We start from the raw sequence: 22979 nt of genomic DNA, 5'->3' as shown, positions 1-22979 counted from the left end.
GGATAAAAAATACAATACATCATATTGTCTTATCCAGGGCACAAGCACACACACACTTCACAACCCCCCCCCCGTCTCTGCTCATATTCCTATTTACAAACCTATTTATTGCAACAGGAAATTAAAACACAGTTAATTGTATCGTAAACACACATCTGTCTTCCTAAAACTAGATTAATTTTTAATGAACAAGACAGTGTCCCAGAGCAATTTCTCCCTTCGCCAACCACCACCACCCAGTTCCACCTGCCGGGGTGTGCACCCCTCCAACCTCACTCTGCAAATACACACTTATTGGTTCAAAGGCAGCCCTAATTAAAGCCATCGCAGCCTTACACTCATTATCTATATCATCACCACTGCAGCTCATCCGGCACTGCAGCACACAAAAATTATTCTGCCTCCTTTTGGAAAAATACTGGCGCCAGACATCTGTGACTCACCTTTTTGCGGACACCCTGCAGTACTCATGTTCAGTCTGGGTCCTCACTGCACACAGAGAGGAAGAGATGGGGTCTGACATTTCACATGGCTTTCAGTCAGACGAATAATCTGATGGTCGGGTGCATGGGTGGGGAGAGCGTCGCGTGGCCTTGGAAAAGGCATAAAAAAACCCCGGCTGAATATTAAAAGTGCTCAGGTGTTTCATGGCCTGTCAAACCTGGCTGTGATTTGTGGTGCACGGAAGGAACACGGCCTCATTTCCTGGGTGGTGTACGCACATGTGGACGTCTTGCGCAGTGTGCATGTATGTACACAAGGTTCAGGCATGCACAACTCTCTCTCTCTCTCACGCACACAGACACACACACAGCGGCAGTCGAGCCTGCGATCATTTGAATTCCTCCCCTGTGGTGTCTCCGCAAGACATCTCAATCTCCATCATGCTGTCAGAAGAGATAAACACGCAACAGCCGGAATTGAGAAGAAGAAGAAGAAACAAACAGGCTTTTTCTCTCACTCACATCCATCGCCATGTAATGCACTCCCCTGCTCACGCTCGCATGTGGCGGACAAAACAAACACAAGCCAAAGATGCTCTCATCCGTTGCATGGTGAAAAAATACATTTATTGGAATCTGTGTCAATGTAGAAAAAAGTGAAAACTGGCTTTAGGTTTTTGTCACAGTACCACAGGTGAATATTCCAGCAGCCGTCCGGTGAGTCGAAACTAAGTCAGCGAGCTTGTTTTAGGGCAGTACATCTGCTACTGATGACAACAGAAAAAGGTGGCCCCGCAGCGGCCTGTGGCACCAAACGCGTCGTCTTCTCTCAGACACTGAAAAAGCTTGGGCTGCTCCTAAGACCCACCGGCAAATACGCACCTTGCCCAGCAATTAACCTAGACCAATGTTCTCTCAGTTTAATGTGGAAGGGGCTGACTTCAAATGTTTTTGTTGTGATACTGTTACAAATCCCTTTCCAATATCTATGAAGCCAGGGCCAATAATTGCCTGCGTCCAAGGTGGCCCAAAGGAGCCTGTATTATTTGATCAATTGTTGGCCACTCATAAGTTGGGCCCATAATATCCCTTTTTGTTCCACACCCTGGAAATAACTCCACAGGCCCTGTGCAAAGATATGAGGTTCATGCATCATCTCTGATGTCTAACACGGCATAATTACACTATTAAAAGCCTGTCATCCTAATGAAAGGAGCATCACATCAGGATTTCTCTTTTTTTTCTGTCTGAACAAACATTTTTCATAATAATCACACTGTGAGTGACAATTTCCATTCTGGCAGGCCAAACGTTATTATGTGTAGTGCATTTCTAATTTCTGATATGACAGGACAAGTCATAAAGCATACTTTATGAAGTCAACTTAAAAAACTGCAACAGAAAAAAAGGCATTTGAAAATGAAAAAAAAAACAAACAGACATTTCTAAACTCAGATACTGAGCATTAACATTAAGAGGTCAGTGTTTTTTTCCCCATACAACTTTCATTACATATAGACTTTTATTTTATTCTTAAATATCTTAAATCTCATATAAAATAATTCATCAGAAACCAATTCTATATACACAGACAAGAGTGCACAAGATGGATGAAGAGATGGTGTGCATGCTGAGGTGGTGTAGCTAGAGCAGGGTTTGCTGTGAGATTATATGCGCTGCTGTAGAGCGTACTTTTTTTTTTTTTTGAGGGGAGATTGCCTTTACTGAGGAAATGTATGACAGGTTTTGTCTGGACGATCAAACTCGATATAAGTGCTTCCAAACCGATATAGCGTCTCTTCTGCCTTCTCCACTGGGTGGCAATCCTTCAAAGAGAATGTGACCTTCATGGTTCCAAAAAAAAAAAACTGAACAAAAGATCTATATTTCAACCTTGGCCTCTCCTGACACAAGTTATCAAAGCAGAACAGGGAGCGTTATGATTTTTCAGGAGTGGATTCTGGGATAAATCGAAGCTTAAAGTCGTGTTAAATGGAGATTACCGGTGGGAAATAGTACAGGGTTTGTTGGGAACTAGGCTTAATCCACGAGTGTGACAAAAATGAGACATGGCAAGCTGCAGCAGTTTTATCAGGTCAAAGCAAATAATATGTTCATGGACGGGCATAAATTCACACTGTAAAAAATATATCACACAGCTACGTGGAAGGAGGCGTGCATGCTTTGGGGCATTTACGGGACTAAAATAGAAAAAGAGAATACAATTATAAGGGGTTGAATTTGCAGTGGTTCCTGCCATGTCTCGTTTCAGCCGGTGGTGGGTTGAGGTTGTCTGAAATGTTTTATTGGTTTTTATAGACATCGGTACAGGCTGGAACATTTAAGCAGCTTCTTTCTTTTATAGTCACATTCACACTCTCTTTGTCCTGAAATGCTTCGAGTGCTGGATTTTTACAAAGAAAATCATATCGTCACATGTAGCATGTGAGAGCAGGGCTGAGCTGACGAGTATAAAAACCTGCACACTGGTTTTGGGGAAGAGCTCGCTGCGTGGACCCGCCTCAGTGTGGCACAGTGGTAATGAAAACTTCACACTGGATCCAATGACTCAGTGGCACCGGCTCTCTATTCACAGTGCCCACGCTGTTGCTGTTGACGCTGTTGTTATTTACTCGTCTCCCAGAGAAAAAGAAACACAACGGTGAAGACATCATACAGACGGCACGATCAATACCAACCTGGAAGAGGACGCTTACATTTCACTTTTCTCTTTTCCCCATTACCGTTGGGTAACGTAACTGGCATCCACACATCTCTGGCAAGCGACAGCATCTTTGTATATTATTTAGAAAATATCATGTAGATATTCACTGTTGCTTGACTGACAAAAAACTACCCATGAAGTCTAAAATTGCTGGTTTAGTCGTCTAAAACATGGATGCCGAGAGTTCTTTAAAGTACTGGAGGTTCACTGTCTTCGTGGAGTATTTGATGGATTCAGATTCAAACTGTAAAAAAAGAATCTTGCAGCGTGTTGCCTTTGAGCACTAACACACATATTCATACATAACCATTCATTTTGTATATATATAGAGAGAGATCTGCAGTTATATGGAATGATAGAAATACCTTCAATTACATCGGATGGAATGATGTGACATATATTTCACAAATTCTTCTTGATGGAAGAGATTCTGTTTTGTGTGTGGATGCCCGACGGGGAGCATTTAGATGATATCAGATTTCTGTACAGTAAAACAGCACACATAAAAACATGAGGACATTGAAATAAAAATATCCCACGCTGATTGTGATGTTCAAAATGTCGTTCAATTCTTTTTTTCGACTCTAGAAGGGTTTACTTTTGGCGGGACGAGGCAGGACTAGTGCCTGTCCCCCCTGTTCTTTCCTTCCCCCACTACACAGTAGTTTCATTCTTCCAGGGTCCAGTGCGTATATTCCCTGTGCTGTCTGAGGTGTACAGGAGTCCTTCGTGTAGGCCCCCTTTTAGAATCCCATTCTGATTGGGCGGGTTCTGGGGGTAGGATTGTCTGCGCGGGGCGTGCATCTCCAGATGGTGATGTGTCGCCGTTGGGTCCTCCTCTGCCACTTTGCCACAGCCACACAGGAAGATGCCCGTGTCGCCTGCCTCTGCCGGGCACAGAGAAGGGAGAAGGTCTGCCTTGGCACAGCAGATATGCCTGTGGCAGGGGTTATGGCACGCCAGGGCCTCGTGCGTGGTGGCTGCCGCTGCGTGGCACGTGTGATGCCCATCATGGTGGCCTTCGTGGGCCAGATGTGGGCAGATGTGGGCGTGGCGCTCGTGTGTGCTGTGGGGGCTGTCAGTGTGTGAGCTGTGCACGCTGCCTCCGTCCACGCTGGAGGGGATGTGATACGCGTACTCCCTCTCACTCCCTGCTCCACAAGTGCCGGCCCCGGCCCGGCGGCTGAAGTGACGGCCTTTAGTCCTGGTGCTGCTCTTTAGGCAGGGGTGCAACTGGATCCCTGGCCTGTAACCCTCGGGGTCTGCGTGTAGGAGTACATGAGTTGCTGAAGGCTCCTGCTCCATCAGCTGCTGGCTATGTAGGGCAGCGCAACACGGCGTCACCGGTGCCAGACACGTCACATGGTTTTGCGAGGATGGAAGGGCAGCATGCTTACAGTGACCTAAAGTGCCATGACCGCAGCTCATCACTGCTTTTCCCTGACATGGTGAGTCATGGTGGCAGTGGCTGTGACCATGGCTGTGCCCGGGGGTATCTCCATTCACGTTAACCTTGGGCCGTGCCTGAGCTGGCCCATGGGCGCCAGAACAAGCGTTGGCTTGTCGTCCGGGACAACAGGAGCACCAGCAATGCCAGACATCATCACGCTTGGCACAGTGATGGATGAGGATGAAGAGGCCAAGGGTGACGGAGAAGGCACCGTAGAGGCAGCTGAAGATCATATCCAGGAAGTGGCCTTGTGTCACGGCCAGTGCGCCGAATGTCCAGGTGGCTAAGAACAGGAAAAGGGTAAAGGCCGCAGTTCGTAACTGGGCCTTGAAGGAGTGCTCGTTGGCCAGCAGCGCGGGGTTGATGGGGATGCCTGGGCAGCCCGCAGGGCAGTGACTCCCGCCAGGCGGAGCCGTCAGGGCTCCGGGCTCGGCTCCCTGATGACAGTGGGTCGGCACGTCGACGGCGGCCAGCCTCTGCTGCTCCTCCGTCAGCTGCTTGAGCTCATACTTCTTCTCGGGGTGTCGCCGCAGCTGGATGAAGGTGCACAGGAAGTAGACACATGTCACCAGGAAGATGAAGGCCACTGGGCCGAAGAAGGCCCCCAGGCTGGGCTCCCAGGCCATCCAGCAGCTGCAACACACATCAACACCAGAGTATTTCAATAATTCATACTCATTTTTACAGATAAACTGAACATTACAAACTCCACTTAAATGTAGTTATTTTTGATTTATCCAATGGCACGAATAAAAGCATAATGGTGGAGGTGAGTGTGATTTGTGTCTTTATATGTCGTCTATGGATACCGACATGTAATTTGGTTTAAAAAAAGATTTCATTACCGAATGATGAAAGCACTTTGTTTTGATGTGTCATTCAACCTTAAAAGTGAAAGCAAATCCAGGACTTACTATGGCGCCTGCTCCCCGCTGCCATAGTTGTCGATACTGACGGCTGCCGTGACCCCGCAGATGATGAGGGGCACCCCACCGCTGACTAAATAAAAGCTGTGAGGAGATAGAGGCACACACGGAGACAGAGAGAATAAGAAACGGTGAGAATAAGTTTGGCATTTACAAATCCTGTATCTCACATCTGGACTACAACAGCACACTGTCAAAAACATGACTGAGAAATAGCATGAGACACACAAGAGAAAGATAATAATCAAAGGATCCAAACAACGTGACGGACGAGATTATAGACTGGTGCAGAGGGTGAAGCTCTGACCACAAGTTAATCTGGTTTTTCTCAATTTAAGGATCAAACCATGACACTGAGAAACTGACATATTTGTCACATATCATTTCTAGACTCGCTGACGAGTGAGCTTTTGAGCTTTTCACGGTGTTTGTCATCACACTCTTAGGGTGCGATTGCACCACAGGTTTGTCTTTTCTGCTACAAGCCAAAGTGTAATTATAACGATGAAAACAAATCTGTTTCCTGTCGATATAGGCATTTGTCAGCACTGATTGCTGCAATTTACAGCATCTGCTGTTTACAACAGCACAGGAGATGTGAAAAGAAAAGCTGGAGTTAGAGCCAAAAGGAGTTGAGAGTAAATCTAGGGGCTCATCGAGCATTAGAGAGTTCTGACTTTTTACTTGCACTGAGTAAAGCCTTGCATTTTGAAGTTGTATCCGAAAGTTAGGATTCTTTTTCCTTATACCATGCAGACTGCAGGTCTCGTAACAGAGGAACCAAGAAACAAAATATATATTGTGTTTACTGTGTTGGTGCTGTGTGATGTTTCAGGTCCCTACAAATAAGTCAGCTTGTTATTTATGGGTGCAGGGGTGGTGCTGGGTGGTGCAGCAGCAGCTGCATTAAGCTTTAGCCTTAAAACCGAGCCACACTGGTTTCGGCTGCGGTTTGGTTGCACCGCAGAATGGCTTACTTTTCATTTTGGCGCCCATGTTCATTTTGGCGCCCATTATCTGTAACAGATAAGAGTGCCAACACTTCCTGTAGTTTACCTGCGGTCCACATAAAATGATCTTTCACCAAGGTTTCAATGTTTATCTGTCTGAATATACATTTACTGTGTGTTGTCAATTGTGAATTATGTGTTGAGCCTGTCAAAAGGAGAATTTCTGTCACCTGGGACAGACAGTAAAGTTTGTCTGTCCATCCATCCATCCATCCATCCATCCATCCATCCATCCATCCATCCATATCACAAACATAAATATTTGCAACCTTTCCTTTAGCTTTCCGGCTTTATATTTAATGGATGGATATGAGAGGATGGAAATTTCATCCTTTGTTTACACAAAATGCGGAGTGAAATTTGGCGTTGCGAGTTTAGTGGCAGGATCAGTTGTGTTTAGCCTCCCATCATTTGCTTCCCGCTCACTCACAATCTGTGCAAGCGAGGTGGAAAATAAAACTTTAGCTTCCTTTGGCATAGCAAATCACAGTGTGGCTTTGCGTAGGGTTCAACTTTGGTGAACTTCCACCCGCTTAATTTGGTTCGCAATCGTGTAAGTGTGACCATTCCCTTACTGGTGGTGCTCACGTGAACAACGTGGGTAAACGCAACCCATGAATACGTTTACCCACGTGAGGAGAGGAGGACTACTGGCTGAAGTGTTGCACCTGTTGTGGAAATGAAGCCAGCGCTGTCTTGTGAGGGTCCACAAGATTAAGATCTGTCTCCAGTGAGTTCCATTCTCAACGCTGATATTTGAACTCGAGCAAGTGAAGCGAATGACACAAATTTCACATCCTTGTGTGTATTGCCCTTTGCATTGACTTTATACTTCATTGTGCAGGAAAATGTGTTTAGCAGTTGGTGTAAGCACCGTCAGACTTATTTGACTCGGCCAAGACAACAACCTAAAACATGTGTGTTGTTTCCGATTCCTGTACGAGATAACATGTAACATAGAAAGGTCAGTTGAAGCAAAAGTGGATCCATGAGTCGTGTTCAACAAGACTCACAACGCGAAAAATATTTGGAACTCTGACCGGATGAGCCTACGTTTTCTTTGGCCAGAGTGACAGTACTCTTCCAGAACTCTACTGTAGCATTGACAACAAAACTACTTACAGCTGTAAATTCTTAGATTGAGCAAAACTAGGTGTTTTCTTGAAAAAGATATTGCGATGCTTCCTGTGGAACAGGCAGGTAGCTGAACAACAACATGTCATGACATATGTCACGAGCTATAAGAATTCAAGGCAGAAATAAAGCTAATCCTCAGCTGCTCCCTCTCTGCACCACCCTTGTCCTCTGCACTGTCATCTACTTTCCTATAAAACACTATGCTATTTCCCCTTCCTTCCTGTTCAATTTCAACCTCTGTCACCGCTCTAACCTCTCCATCTTCCTCCATCTTCATCTTCAGTTTGCTCTCTTTCATCCCTACCCTGTCTCCCTCCCTCTCTCTCTCTCCCTCGCTCCCAATCTGTCCTCCGTCACGCAGCGGCCGTCCCAAAAATTCAATTACAATCAAGATGTTTGTCTGGGCTGTTCGGTGAGGGGTGGTTCGGCGGTAGGAGGGGGCTGGTGGTGGTGGCGGCATTACTGGCCTGTCACTGCCTCTGAGTGGAACAGTTCCCTCAGGGACCCTCCTCCAACAGAAAGCCATTTACACACCCGTCAGCCAGATAAGCATAAATGAGAAGAGCGAGGGCATGTTAAAGCACTCTGCGCTTTATAACACTCATTCTGCTTTCACCCTCTAGGAGAGCCCCCCAGTGTTTCCTGCAGACCTGTGCCCGAGATAACATATGTAGCATACATGCAAAATAATGTAAAGCATGTGAAATCAAATGACAGTCTACATGCTGCCCTGTTTCGAATCAATAAGCGCCTCCTTCGCATTAAAATTCCTTACCCTTGCGTGAACATACACAATAATCTTGCACACTTTGAAGCACATTCTTTTTTTTTTTTGTTGGCCATTCTATTAAAAAAGGCCTTCAAACTCTGACAGAATGGCTGTGTATGCAGAGTTGTGCTTTGGAGTGAGTTTAGGAACAGTAATCATCTGATATAAATAGACCCTGAAGTGCCTTTCAGCCGGCAGCTACACTGACTCCCCTCCCATCCTCGCTGCCCTGCTTTATCCACTGTCCTCTGTTCGGTGACTATGTGCTGTCCTCTCTCTGGACCCGCTCCAGGATATTCATAGCACAGCTAGGGACAAGTGATGGCCACATAGTTCCCGCACCGGGCATGGGCTTATGGGTAAAACTGCACTATGCAATAGCAACATACACTCACCTTAGTCTAAAATCTGCACTTCTGAAAGTCCTTGTATGAACAAAGTGAGCTTTTTTTGAAGCCATACTTTTGGGGAGAAAAGCTAAAGTGTCTACTTGCTGAGAGTTATACACAGAGACCTTGCTCAGACCTGGAATTAACATCCGACCTGAATGATCCCATCACAAGTGGTCAGTGCAGCTGTGTGGTCCGTTCAGGTCTGAACGCACCCAAATGCGTCCTGAGATCAGATCACTCAGACCAAATTCAGAGGAACGCATGTGGCCACATTCTTCAGGCTGTGTGGACACAAATGTGTCCTGGGCCACATATATGAAAAACTGACTTCTCATCTTCTCAGTGTCCATACATTGATTTGTATGTGGTCGAACTGACCACCACATACGTTTCTTGACTCCATAACGGTTTGGGGCCGTGTCTCGTGATGGAGTTAGCTTATCCAACACGACAACATGTTTCCACGTTTCCGTTATTAAAGCCCCTGCAAGGAACTTTTCTTTTTTGTTGATTTTGGTGCCTTTTAGGGAGATTTCCACCGACTCCTATCGTAAAAACCTCGGCCTGGCCAGCATGTGCATTTGCTTTGGAAGGAGTGACAAAAAGACACACAGCTGTTTGCAAGATGCATAGCGACATAAGCTACACATCAAGCCGGGTTGTACTGCTACTATCTTATCATATATGAACTAAGTAGAGGCCACATGTACCTGAAACTCATCACATACGAGGTGAGAGGCAAGAATACAACAGCTGTTTGTCTCATTCGTAGGAGGTGCACTACTCAACCAACCTGAGAGAAACACTAGATGAAGCTGCTGTTGTATCTAGGCAACACAATATATCTTAATACAGCAGTCCACATTTCAACTGTTACAAATTGGTAAAATCTTCCTTCATAGCTGCACACATACATACATACATTCATTCATTCCCTCCTGGCTCCGCTCCTTCTCTTTCCCTCTCTATGTATCTCTCTCCCTCACATACACGCACGCACACACGCACGCACGCACACACGCACACACACAGTTACCAGGTGTGAACATATGTACTTAACACTGTCCCCTTGTTATCAGATCTCTCAGGATGGATGTTAATACCGAGTCTGAACAGGGCCAGAGTGAAGCTGCTTAGCTTAGAATAAACCAGGGAAATTAGCTACCCCGGCTCCGAAGGTAAAATTATTTACCCTCCCACACCTCTAAAGCTCAATAATGAGCTAATTTATCACATTAGGCTAATAAAAAAAAATTGTAATATGTGGGGGTGGTGCAGTGGTGGACTGAGCCAAAGTAGCTGCTGCAAGCTGTAGCCTTGTAGTTAATGGACAGATATGAGAGCGGTGTCAGACTTCTCATGTGGCTCAGCAAGAAAATTACTGTGTGTTTCCCAAAATGTCAAATTATTTCATGTAGCAGTCTAGTATATTAATTTCATTCTTTCTGTTCAGTGGTGATGAGCCTTTTATGATTTCAGAGGGATATTATACCTCAGAAGACCATTTCATTTTTTAATACACATTTTTCATAATTCATGCATGGTCTGCCCCTAATACAGCCATTACTACTTTGAGAGACGACTCTACTAAAATTAAATCCAAACCAAGAGACAGTACATTTGTAATATCATCCTAATCTGTTTCCTCATCTGCACTATTTAACAACTGAATTTGCATGTTTGCATTTAATAGTATATCATTCTAAAGAGGAAGGCTTTTTGTTTATTTAAAGGTTCAGTGTGTAAGATTTAGGTGAAAGGGGATCTATTGTCAGATATTGAATATAAAATAATGTTAGTGATGTTTTCATTGTTGTTTTCTTTACCCTAAAATGGGGATCGGCAGTGGGCCGCCATGTTTTTTAGTTCAGGGGTCACTAAATTCTACAGAGAGAGATTCTACAAAATAGGGGAGGGTTGGGTAAAGATCTGCACCCATCACACCAGCTGAGTGTCAGTTAATAGCCTGATCAGAGGCGTCTCACGTTAAGCAGATTTCTGACAAAGGTCAGCATGATGGTCTGCTGGATATGCCATCAGATACTGCCAGGGGGTGGAGGGACAGGGGGGAGAGGTAGATGAGCAGGTATAAGTTGGTTGTTTGGAAAGGAGGGGAGGAGGAGCGGGTGAGGAGGAGGATGCTCAGAGGAGGATGCTCAGAGGAGGATGCTCAGAGGAGAAATTGATTTGTTTCCAGCTGCTAAGTCTCACTGCATGAGCCTGTCTGACGGGGAGCATTACAGTCAATCACTGTGGATCAACTTGACTGCCGCGCCACACGATCCCTCCGCCTGCCCCCCGACAAATTATCTCATTCACAAGCAGTGCATGATGGGAAAACCTCAAGAGCGCTCCACATAAACCCGCCCCCCCCGTGCCTTCCTCATCCCCCCCGAGTCACGCAGGTGTCTGAAGATTTCGCTTTGCAAGGAAAGTGCTGCTTATGGGTTGAGGGGATCCTTATCTGATATGGGGACCTTATCCTCGGTGACTCTTCAGGAATACATTATTGGGCAGACTCCAGTTTTAATAATGTCAGGCGTATGATGTGGCTCGCTTATGCATTTTTATAGATATTAGTTTCAGGTGGAATCAGTGATAAATGTCCATGTGATTGCTGCGGGTGTCGAAATAATCATCTCAAACAGCCAACAGACAGACACTGTAAAAAGCAAGTCATCTATTCCAGTGGGGTTCATATCCAGTGCAACTCCGCATGTATAAATCATTTTCTTGTGTGGGGTCATTCACTTCATGTTCTTCCAAATATTTCATCAAATTGACGGAAATACCGGCAACCGAACCACAGCTTGATGTTTTCCAACAGCTTAAAGGAAATGGCTCACTGAATAAAAGATTAAAGGACAAACAGGCATTTGTTACGGTGCACCTTCTCTGTGCCTCCGTGTCTCTGCTCTCAAACCTTCCCCCCTAACTAACAGGATTTTCTTCCACATCTGGAGTACGAGCTCTGCGGCACGGTTGCAATGTGCAGCGGAGCTCACACAGCACCTTCTCACCGCAGTGGAAGAGCACTGCATGTGTCCAAAAGCTGATCCTCTTAAATATGCCCAAATTTCCAGAGTCAGCAGGAAAGGAATGAAATGGAGAATGATCGAGAGGGGGGGGGGGGATAAAATGACAAAAAGCTGAAAATCAATCTGTTGTGTTCACAAATAAATTTAACCAGTTAACTTAACACCTCTAATCACCTTTCAAGCCAACGTATATTGGCTCAACCTGTTTGTCTCAGATTCTTCAAACAACCCTTTCCCTTCCCATCATGCATTCACAGCTCTACCTCATCCCTACCTCTGCTCAACCACATCCCATCATCCTCCCTCCCTCATCCCTACCTGCATCTATTTATCTTCCCTATACTGTCATCCTTTCATCCTGCTTCCCTCATCCATGCATCCTCCTTCTCTCATCCTTGCCCTCATTCCTTCATCCTCCTTCACTCATCTCTTCACCTCAACCCCTTCACTCAACATCCAATATATCAATTTCCATTCAAACCTTTAAATCACATATTGGTAGGGTGTGGTCCCTGCTAGGAAAATGGGAATTAAATAAGTCAAAAAGGCTAAATACATTTGGCTCAGCAGCCTCTCCATGAGTTGTGATAATCAAAGTTATAGTTATACCGATTTTTTTAAGCTGTTGGCTTCTTCTTCTTTCCTCCTCTTCCTGACATTTATTCGTTTTACAGTATAGGGTTGTGTGAAGTCTCAAACAGAATAACTGAGCCAAACATTTACTACAGACCCAGATCAGCTATTCTGGGCAAGAATGTGTAGTTACATCTTTTGGAAAACTGCAGTATCTAAACTACAAAGAAATGATGCATCGACAGGCGAAAAGCATCGGTTCCCAACGTTTTCTGCCCGACACACATCCCATCAGACAGGCTCAACACCAGGTCAGGCTTAGATGTGTTCATTTCAAATGATTTTAAATTGCTTCAGTTGCATTTGAACTCCTATTTCCTCCTCCATTTAGAAAAAACTCTCAAGCCACACAACCTTAATAGATATAGCTGTCCAGACATGACCACAAAAAACGACTATAAATGGTCAAAAAAGCATGCCAGGCCAGTATATATATAAACAGTATGTATATGTATATGTATATGTATATGTTTCTTATCGATAAAGTCTATATCAAAGATCTGTCAAATACCAAAGGACAACATTATGAGCATGCTCAGTGAGCTTATCCTCCTGTCAACCAGACTACAGCTGCCATTGTTGTTATTGTTGCACATTACACAAAGCAACGATGGACAAACGCTCTGTTTTACACGTGCACACAGACACACACAAGAGTGTTTGATAATCTGCACAAAAATCTTTGTTTTAGTAACTTGAAATGCGGTTTGCGTTTGGACGAGAGGCTCAAGCGCAGAGAAAAGTTTGTTTTGCAAAATATCTGCATCAGTGAGGACAGGACCTAAGGCTCCCTGTGACTCAGCTGGGGCTTTATTTAAAGTGCTTCTGTTAAACGTCATGCGAATCTAAAAATAGTTGGATGACAAGACAAGATCTGCAGGGGAAGAGGAAAACACTGCCTACTGGTATTGATGAGTCAGCGGTAATGATAAAATGATCAGATGTGTTGTGTAGGGAGAGCCTGTTGACCATCAGTAAAGCAGTGCGTCACCAACTGGAGCTTCTGAGCTAAACAGGCCTCAAATCAGAAATCGGACTGATTAAAAGGAACTCACTCAACACCCCTGATCTCTGGCATTTATCAGCCTCATTTTCACATTAAGTGAATCATTACCAATCAAAAGCTGCACTTCTCCCCTTGAGGCGGACAGTGACTCAGATTAAAAATCTAATTTCTCAACATGAGCAAACTTGTGAGAAATCCACAAGGAGATCCGACCAGTACAGTACCTGACAGCTACGTCACCACAGAGTGAACAAAGCCGGCGGCTTGAAAGGATGCAAACTAGCTGTGGATGTCTCCGCAGATAAACAATGCAATAACTCCTCTGTGTAAAGCTACTGTTGTCCTTGAGAAGAAAGCAAGAAGCAGCAAACACCTGACAAAGTACAGAAGCTATAGCATAAATCAACAGAGACACAAATATGCATGTTCTGAAACCCTCAGTGGAGGACACACACACCTCTGCACAGGTCAGCCAGAGAGGAGAACGTGACCCTATAACAGATATGACTGATCTCACTCTTCAATTAAACCACGTGATGTCTGCAATTTGTCATTAGAGAAAAGATGATCTATTTTACGCAGCAAAATATATTATTATACCTTCAAATCAGTAGAGGAAAGTAAATAAGTATATAATTGTAAATTGTTGTAGGCCTACCCATGTGTGATTTCGATTTTCTTTTATTTCCCCTGAGTATTTCCATTTAGCTTCAATATACTATTGAACATGTTTTTATACTTTCATTTGACAGCTATACAATAATTGTGAGGACTACTTTTGAAATATTAAACCAGTGGTTGCTCAATCCATGTGTTAGACGCAATTTTCCATTTAAACTAATATTAATACTAATACTAGTACTGATATTAATACAATTTTACAAGACATAAATAAAAACAACTGAGGTGAAACAAAAGAAAATTAAGAATGTTTAGAAGAGCATTTAATGTTGGGGTGGAAATATATAAATATGCAAAATGTTAAGAGATAAAAAAAAGGCAAATATAATAAAATTTGAAAATTATCAAAAAAGACAGTGAGACAAGAGTGAGAAGAAAGACTTTGTAAAGTAAACGTTTTTTAAAAAAGTGACAAAGAGAGGAAACTTAATTTTGACCCCATACTCTGAAAAGGCACACTTAGAAAAATGTGTCTTTGAGAGGGATTTAAAAGAGGATGAGGATCTCGCCAGTCAAGTCTTAGGGGAGGTTGTTCTTAAGAGTGGGTCTGGGCACCCTCTGCCCCCAGTCGAGACTGTGGACAGGCAAGGCTTAGATAATGTTTGATGGAGCAGGGAGATAAAACCCTGGAACATTTCACAAAAGGAGCAAAGATTTAGCCCAAAGTTAAAAAGTATATTTTTTTCATCCTCCCAAGTTAATCATCTGAAGACCCCCCCAGGTTAATCTTTGAAGGGGGGGGTCGACCTCTAGGTCTGGAACCAATGGACAACACAACTGAACTGTATATAAAGTAGTTAGAACTAACAGCAAAGGGCTGCTCACACTCTTATACGTCATCAGTTTAATAATCGTATAGACGTATGATGCAAACCTGTGCCCGTCCAGTCCCGCAAAGCTTCGCACAGGACCCGACCCCTTACCCGGGTCCAAGTCAAATCTGGACCCGGTGTCATAGTCATTCACAAAAAAACAAATCCTTGCGTCTGGCTAGATTTCAAGTTACTTTATTTAGATGTATAAATACTGCACCATTACTGAAATATCTGATTTCTCCAGAAATAAAGAATTTGTTATCTACCCACTGCCCACATGAGTTCAGTTAATTATTACTCCATACCTATGGATAAATATAGTCTTCACTTTCGGTGAACACTTTTCATAGGTTACAGTACACATCAAGTATTCTACATACATCTTACACACTCGGTCAGGTCAGGCACTGACAAAAATAGCGAGAGTAAATAATTTTGCAGCAGTAAACTGGTCCTTGGCCTCTGATGATACTCACACAGCAAGCAGCAATGACAGGGCAAGACTGATCAACACACACACACACAAAATACGTACACACACACCTTTTTTATGTTCTATTCCATTTTGGATGCAGTCAAGGTTGAGGAGGGTTGTTTGTGCTTACCTCAACAGGGGCTGTTTAGGGGGCGGAGGCGGGTCACCATCTTGGCTCTGCAGAGGCTTTTTAGTCACCTGTTTATAAATGTTCCTCGCCGTCACCCCGAGCCACAGCATGGTCGACAGAGACGAGTAGTGCAGCACGACCCCGACCTGAGACGGGAGCAGACAGAGGGCGCTTTAAGTTTTATTTGTTTGACTTTTAGGAACTTTTTGCTAATATATACAGTAAAGTGTGCCACTGAAAACTCTCAAGACTTGACTCAGGGAATAATAGTTAACTCAGGGAATATATGTTCAGCATCAATGTCACTCCAAGGGTGTTTCCGTAGACGTTTTCCTTCAAGACCTGACTGCTTTGTGTTATCGTTCACAGGAAGACAATAGTACAAGAATGGAAAAGCGGGTTCAAAAAGTGCTATTGAATCATCAAGGTTGTCTCGGATGAGAGCATTATGGTGATACTGAGAAGCTCCTTATCAGCTGAGTTAGAGGACACAAGCCCTGTGAATAGCAAATGTGAATATAAATGATAGTCACATCGACAACTATCAGTGCGTGATTGTTTTCCAAAATGCACTGTACACATATCTCTGCTCCGCTTTGTTTTAATATTCATGAATGATGTTTGAATAGTGAAACTGATCTGACTCTGTTTAAAGACTTTGCCAGCTAATAAAAAGGCAGCAGCGAGAAGAGAGTTGCAGAAAAAGGAGGAGTGAAAGGGGAAAATGGTTGGAGGGAGAAAATTAAACCGCGTCTTTTCTCTCCACCTTAGTCAATCTGTTCATGATGTACTGGAAACCTGAGATACACAATCAAATGGTTTCTCTGCAGCCTGATAGGCCTGGGGACCGAGGCAAGTCTACCAGGGTCCAGATGCTAATTGGAAGTGTCCTTGAGCTGGTTATAGAGAGCAGAGAGCGGATGGTAAGTCAATCACTGCTGCAGAGTGTGCAGACCACAGAGCTTCATTAGTGCCAGGAACAGACAGAGAAGAAGTGTGTTGGTAATATGGAAATAAGAGGAGAACAGGGGGTGGCAAAGGAAGGGGGTCGTACGCTACAGTCTGCAGGAATAAGACCGCCATGCCATCCAGCTGACAGTTTTTCAAAAAACAGTCAACAGTCAACAAGCACAGCACTAATATATCAGTAACCTATTTAACCCAGTTTTATCTACTTAGTAAGTTTTGATAATCAGCATCTTCATAGTATCACCTTGTGTTGACCAGGTTTGAGTGGTGTCACCACTTTAGTTTGAAAAGCTGCTTATTTCTTGGGTGCAGTCCTGGATGTATCACAGGAACTGGTCACATGACTTAATCCCTGTCTACACAACTGTGGTCATTTTTATATGGATTCCCCCCCCTCCTACGTATAAAAAGAAAAATCTCCATCCACACGACCTACATCGGACAAAATGTATCCGTCCAGATGAGAACCCAAAACTTTAAAACAGGGATCAAGGGCCAGTAGGTGGCGATAAAGTCTACAATAATGATCTGTCAAATAGTAATATTGGGTGAGGCAGACGCCTGTGAATGCTGGTAATGTGGTGCAGTGATGCTAAATATAGCTGCAAACTTGGATTCAGAACTAGCAGAGCTAAACAAACACAGAGAAACTGGTATTAACTGTCATTGTTGTTGTGTCTGGCTCATGCTCATTACACAGAGCAGCAGTGGTACACACAGATACACAGAAACAAGAGTTTTTGAATATCTCTCTCTCTCATACATATACATACATACATACACACATAAATGTATGTATGTATGTATGTATGTATGTATGTATGTATGTATGTATGTATGTATGTATGTATGTATGTATGTATGTATGTGTGTATGTTTGTAAGTATAACCTGCAGCACATAAGCCTAAAAGTATTTATAGTTGCATTGGCCGTCTTCTCTTGGTTATAATTAAATATCCCTTTCACTGACTTTTTAAACAAAATTCTTAAAAGCATTATGAATCCTCCATCAGACATCAAATCAATATCATTTAACATCATAAGTAGATACCTGAGGAAAAAAAATGTGGGTTAAAGTTATGTCCAGACAAGACCTATAATTAATTAACACGTGGGTATGATTAGTTCAATTTGCTAAACATAGTCTGACTCTGGTGATTTTCTTTTCATATCTGCTGTGTGCCTCCGCCTGATGTGCTTGGTGTTTGGAGAGAATCTGGGTAAATACATCATTTCAGCCAGTGATTGGATCAGTGAGCAGCACAAGGATCACGCAGTGAACAGAACAGGAGCTGGAAACAGCCTCTAACATCTCCAATCAGCCCCACAGCTTCTGTTACCTCGAACTCACTCTTTCATCACTGAGGATGGGCGTCAATGATGCATGAAGAAATCCAACCCCACACCCACAAAAACACATTGACAGCCAAAAATTCACGATATTCATTTTGCACATGAGCCGACAAGACAAAGATGTTATAATCAATACAAGTCAAATCCTGATATCATCAGTGTGAAGAGACAAGAGAATATAAACTTCATGGCTTGATGAACCTTTCTGCAAACTGTCCTCCAGGACATGGACCTGTGGGCAACGTTATTATTATGTCATTACAATACAGCACATAGTATGTATTGTAATGGCATAATACAACACAGAAATATAGCAATACGAAGACAAGGTGTTTAACTTCCAGTTCAATTCCCATTTGGAGAAAATGTTCCCATCAATTTTTAAAATCCTATTTTTTCCTTCTCTAAACTCTTAGTGCCCCACCAAGATCTGAATTGATAAAAAATACTTATTCTCTCATCTGAGTCACTTTCATTAACGTCTCTTTTGGGTTTGGGGGCTTCAGGCGACAAACAGGTTACCCTGCCTTATTAATGGAGCTTGTTAGAGCCTGACAGCTGGAAAACCTTTTCTTCTGTTTTTTTTATTATCTACCTTCATTTGTAATACACCTTATACTTTTTTATCTACAGTTAATAGAAGAATTACTATTATGAATTTAAAAAAAAAGACAACTGAGTTAAATATCAATCAGATAGAGAAGTAAAGTCCAGTGTATTTTGTAGTTCAGAGGAAAATACAACATTATCATCACAAAAGCATCAGGTCTCTGAGTGAAACTTGGCTCGGCGTGTTAACAGCAGTCGTACAAAGCATTTCAGGTGTTTTTTATACTTCCATTCTTATTGGAAACCTTTTCATCATCATTTTCTTTTGATGAATCTGAGCTCTCAATGTGTGTGTTTGTGTGTTTAAAGTCAGGATCAAATAAACACCTTCATTATTTCAGTGAGAAAATGTGAAGTTTAACAATGAGCTACTAAGACGTTGCCTGACAATATTTATCAAATTACTTTATGTTGTAATGCTGAGGTGTGTTTTTTCCATCAGTTGCAACCCACAATACATTAGGATCCAACATCAGATACACACAACAGTCTAACAAGAAATGCTCTGCTCTGATTCAACCAGACAGTAATGCAGTCAGAAGAAGACAGAGGGATACAGAAGGATACCATGCACATACAGAGTATTCATACATCACATCATGTATGACGATAACAGAGTAAAAAGGTAACAGTACAAAAACAGTAGTGTGAGTGATCATTGCCTACAAATCTGACTTTATCTATTTGGCTCTGCACCAAAGTGGACAAACTCATGAATATCTACCTGATCATGTCTGATTTTTCAATAAAGATCCATGAATCAATCTCTGGGAAATCAATGAAAATTTTAAAAAAACGCCGAAAATCGTACAATGTTGTTGAAAGTGAAAAAAAAAAAAATCCTGGAACCACCCCTGATCCAGATCCGCTCAAAATTTGAATTGGTTCATCCCTGACTCATACCACATCCTTCCACCAAGTTTTGGGGTAATCTTTTTTTTTTGCGTAATCCTGCGAATAAACAACAAACTAGGCTAATGCCTCGCCATGCTAAAATAAAAATAAAAATGGATTCTTTGCTGACTCGCACCGTATCCTTCCACAAAGTATCGTGATAATCGTTTTTTGATAGTTTTCCCACTATCTCGCACACAAACAAACATACAAACAAACATACGTAACATCCTTGGCGGAGGTGATGATCTGAGGGACAATACTTTCCCTGCCCTGGCGGTTCAGAGGCTTATATAGCATATCGCTCTTTAAAAAACTGAGTAGCTCACTCAATCGTTCAGTCCTGCTTGCCAATTAAAATACATATGTCTGTCTACATTGACTGAACGTGCAGCAATCCTCTCGTGCATTTCTTTTCCTTCTTCAGTGATGTTCACAGAGAATGGCGTTTTCTTTAGCTTGTGTGTTTGTGACAGTTTCTGTGAAGAGAAACACCGTGAGACCAATTGTTTCACCAACTTAAGCATATGTTGAAAGTGCTGCATTCAAAAGTGCCTCCAAGCTGTCTTCTATGGACATATTCATTATATCAGCTCCCTACTGTTTTTGATGCGTAAGTAACCAGACTACGGGAAGCCTTTTACATGTGGGCAAATGAGCTCAGGAACACTCAAATTGGACCCAATGAAAGTACAAAGCAAATCACTGCAGATACTGTAATGTCTAGATTCCTTTTTCCTTCTCGCCCGCGTTCACCGTCACAACTAATTTCACTAATGAGGAAGTCCTCTGTATATAATATTTAAGCTGACAGCCGGATGTAACCTCATATATAGGTCACATTCTTTGCCAAGTTTCTTGCTAAATAGTTTATTTAACGCTGGTCACACTGACTGAAGTGAAACGAGTAATCCAAATTCGGATTGTGTGAGGTAAGATGAGGTGAGGCGAGTGAAAACAAGGATACTCTAAGTCGTTTGGCTGTGATGTAACGTGACAGCTGGGGTGTTGCTCGAGTCAATGACAGAGCAAGCCTCGTTGGAAGAAAAGACAGAAATAGAGATTAGAGATGACTTTGACTTTGGGGCCATAAAGATATCGGATGCTGCATGGCGACAGCGCCACAGTGGGCGGGGGAGGCGGCGCTAAGATGGAAGAGCGGCATAGTCTAGGATGCAGGATGGTAAGGGAGGAGGCCGAGGGACGGAGAGTGCATGCTTGATGTGCTGTGAGAGCTGCCTAGTTTCAGAGCTGCTTGGAGGGAGAGCAGGTACTTACGTGTCCCCCTGGGAGCAGAGAAGGTGGGTGCATGTGTGTGTGTGTATAGGAGGGAAGGTAGGGAGACTGAGGGGAGCACTGAGAACTCAGCAGACATGTTTGTGTGTGTGTGTGTGTGTGTGAGCATTTGAACGAGTATTTGTGCGCATCGTGTGTGATCACACATCTCCTCAAGCACTCCTGTAATTATCCCAAACTGTGTCTGGTGGGGCCTGCCTCCATCCCAGTGGAACGGCAGACAATCTGGGCTCCCGCCCAAGTCTGCCGAGAGTTATCCTGTTAACTGTGATTGGCTAAAGGAGGAACAGCACAAATATATTCAACGGCCCTGGGATAAAATTAGATAAATGCATGAATACTAAAGTTAAAGAGCAAGACCAGGGCCAAATAAAGTTGCACGGCTCTTCCAGCGATCCCTGCACTGACACTGCTACACGAGCAGACTTGAGTTAGATTTATGGGTTCTGCGTTAATGATATACTTTGAGGGTTTTTTAAGTTATGATTGATGAATTTATTAATTGCAAATAAATGAGCCAAAAGCATTTTTCATGTCATGTTTTATAGATCAGTAGTAAATGAATTAAAAGAAGAACTTTTTGCCATGTTGTGAAAAATCCTTTTCGCTAAAAATTGTATTCATTAAAACTCTGTTGTTTTGAACAGTTCAATGAACCACACCAGAACGCATTGATTAACAGCTGATAAGAATAAACAACTGCATTTGATGTTTTACTATGTTTTAATAAGTAACATTTGTCGAGGATTTACCTTCTGGTCAGTGTTTTACCTCTAATAACATTGGTTTTTCATGGTCTAATAATTAGTAGCAACTTCTTAATAGTTTCTTTGAATTTGTCTATAAAGCATTGAAGACAGTTGTGAAAGACAGAAGTGAAATAAGAAACAAATACTGTGCAAGTTTTCATCTTTGTATATGTTTTCCATATGACATATCAATAATAATTCATAATGTTTATGCTGCCACACTGGCGTCAGCTAAGGTGTTAGGTATAGTGTTTTCAGTTTATCCATTCATCCATCCATCTAATTCTTGTGACTGCAATATCGTAGGAACCCCTGAAAAATTCACTCGGATTAAAAGATGAACTTATTGCATTTGGTGTCCCATTGTAACTATAGTACAATAGTAGCATAGTAGAGGTGGAGGAAAACTGCATGTCATGACAATCACCAGGCGTTCTATGTCACTTGCAGTTCTGGTGGAGGAGTCTTGACGGCTGCGACACGTGTGGTGACTTCCTTCACACTTCCCCTGTCACCCAGCCTCCTGCTTGGCAACTCAGGCAAAGCCGCCTGGCATGAAATATGACGCGTTGCATTTCAGTATGCAGAGTCTTTACCCTGTGTAATAAGGGGCCACCTAAAGTGCTTTTGACAGCAGAAGAGGCAACCGAGTCCCCAACATGCTGCAGCTCACAATAAAAAAGGAGCGAATGGGACCCACTGATACGAACAGAGAGTGAGTGAAGGCAGCTGAGGCTGTGAGCGTAAAGCAGAGAAGACGTGTGCATCAATCTCTCCACGGCTGCATACTGTAAATGCACTCCCCCCCTGCTGAGGTGTGCCTGACAGTGGAGGATGCTCTGCTCCAGCTTGTGTTTCATGCTCACTACCTGAACAGGTCCAGATATCAATCAATGGGAACAGAAATCCACCAGGACCATATGGCTTTCCGAGCATGTGGTAAAGCCAAAGAAAACATATTACAGTTTATCCTCACTCTCTCTCTCTTTTTGACAGCGACTGTTATCCTGGCACAGGTGTGAACTATACCTCAGTGTGACAGGAGTAAATCAAACAGAGCCAATATGTGAAATGAGGATCACTTGCTGTATCCTGACGCTGACTTCCGTGGGGGCCGTGCTATAAATGGAACGTGGACTGAACTTACATAGCCCTGTTCTAATGACCACTCAAAGTGCTTTATCCCACAGTCAACCAGTCACACACTCACACAGCCTGTGACTGGACGCCATTAAGAGACATTGCGGTCAGCCTTTCTGTTAGAATACGTCCGCAGTTCTACTTGCTGGCCTAAACTTATTGAGTATGTTAACATATTCCTGTGTCATTTAATTTGTGTCGTTGAAGTTATATGATCACATCTGACCAGAGGATTGTGTTAGAATAAACAGTGATAACCTCAAAAGACATCCTCATCCTTGTCTGACTCTTCTGGGCTCTCACTGCTGCCTTGTTTGGTCTGGACCTTCAGACGTTTC

At 43.1% G+C, this 22979-nt stretch overlaps 1 protein-coding gene across 2 annotated transcripts in view; it reads right to left on the bottom strand.

The window, feature by feature from the left end:
• Nucleotides 1-1053: 1053 nt before the first annotated feature.
• LOC118119234 (adhesion G protein-coupled receptor A1) overlaps nt 1054-22979 on the bottom strand; it is a 183074-nt gene continuing 161148 nt past the window's right edge. For both annotated transcript variants that reach the window (XM_035172991.2, XM_047342384.1), the window contains 3 exons: nt 15631-15776; nt 5533-5628; nt 1054-5251 (listed from right to left, as the gene is read on the bottom strand). In XM_035172991.2, coding sequence (XP_035028882.1) covers nt 3823-5251; nt 5533-5628; nt 15631-15776 — 1671 coding nt within the window. In that variant the 3' untranslated portion in view covers nt 1054-3822. The remainder of the gene's footprint in view (nt 5252-5532; nt 5629-15630; nt 15777-22979) is intronic.

Source organism: Hippoglossus stenolepis, chromosome 12, assembly GCF_022539355.2.
Source record: "Hippoglossus stenolepis isolate QCI-W04-F060 chromosome 12, HSTE1.2, whole genome shotgun sequence".
NCBI classification, from domain to species: domain Eukaryota; kingdom Metazoa; phylum Chordata; class Actinopteri; order Pleuronectiformes; family Pleuronectidae; genus Hippoglossus; species Hippoglossus stenolepis.
This window is presented reverse-complemented; position numbering and strand designations above follow the sequence as displayed.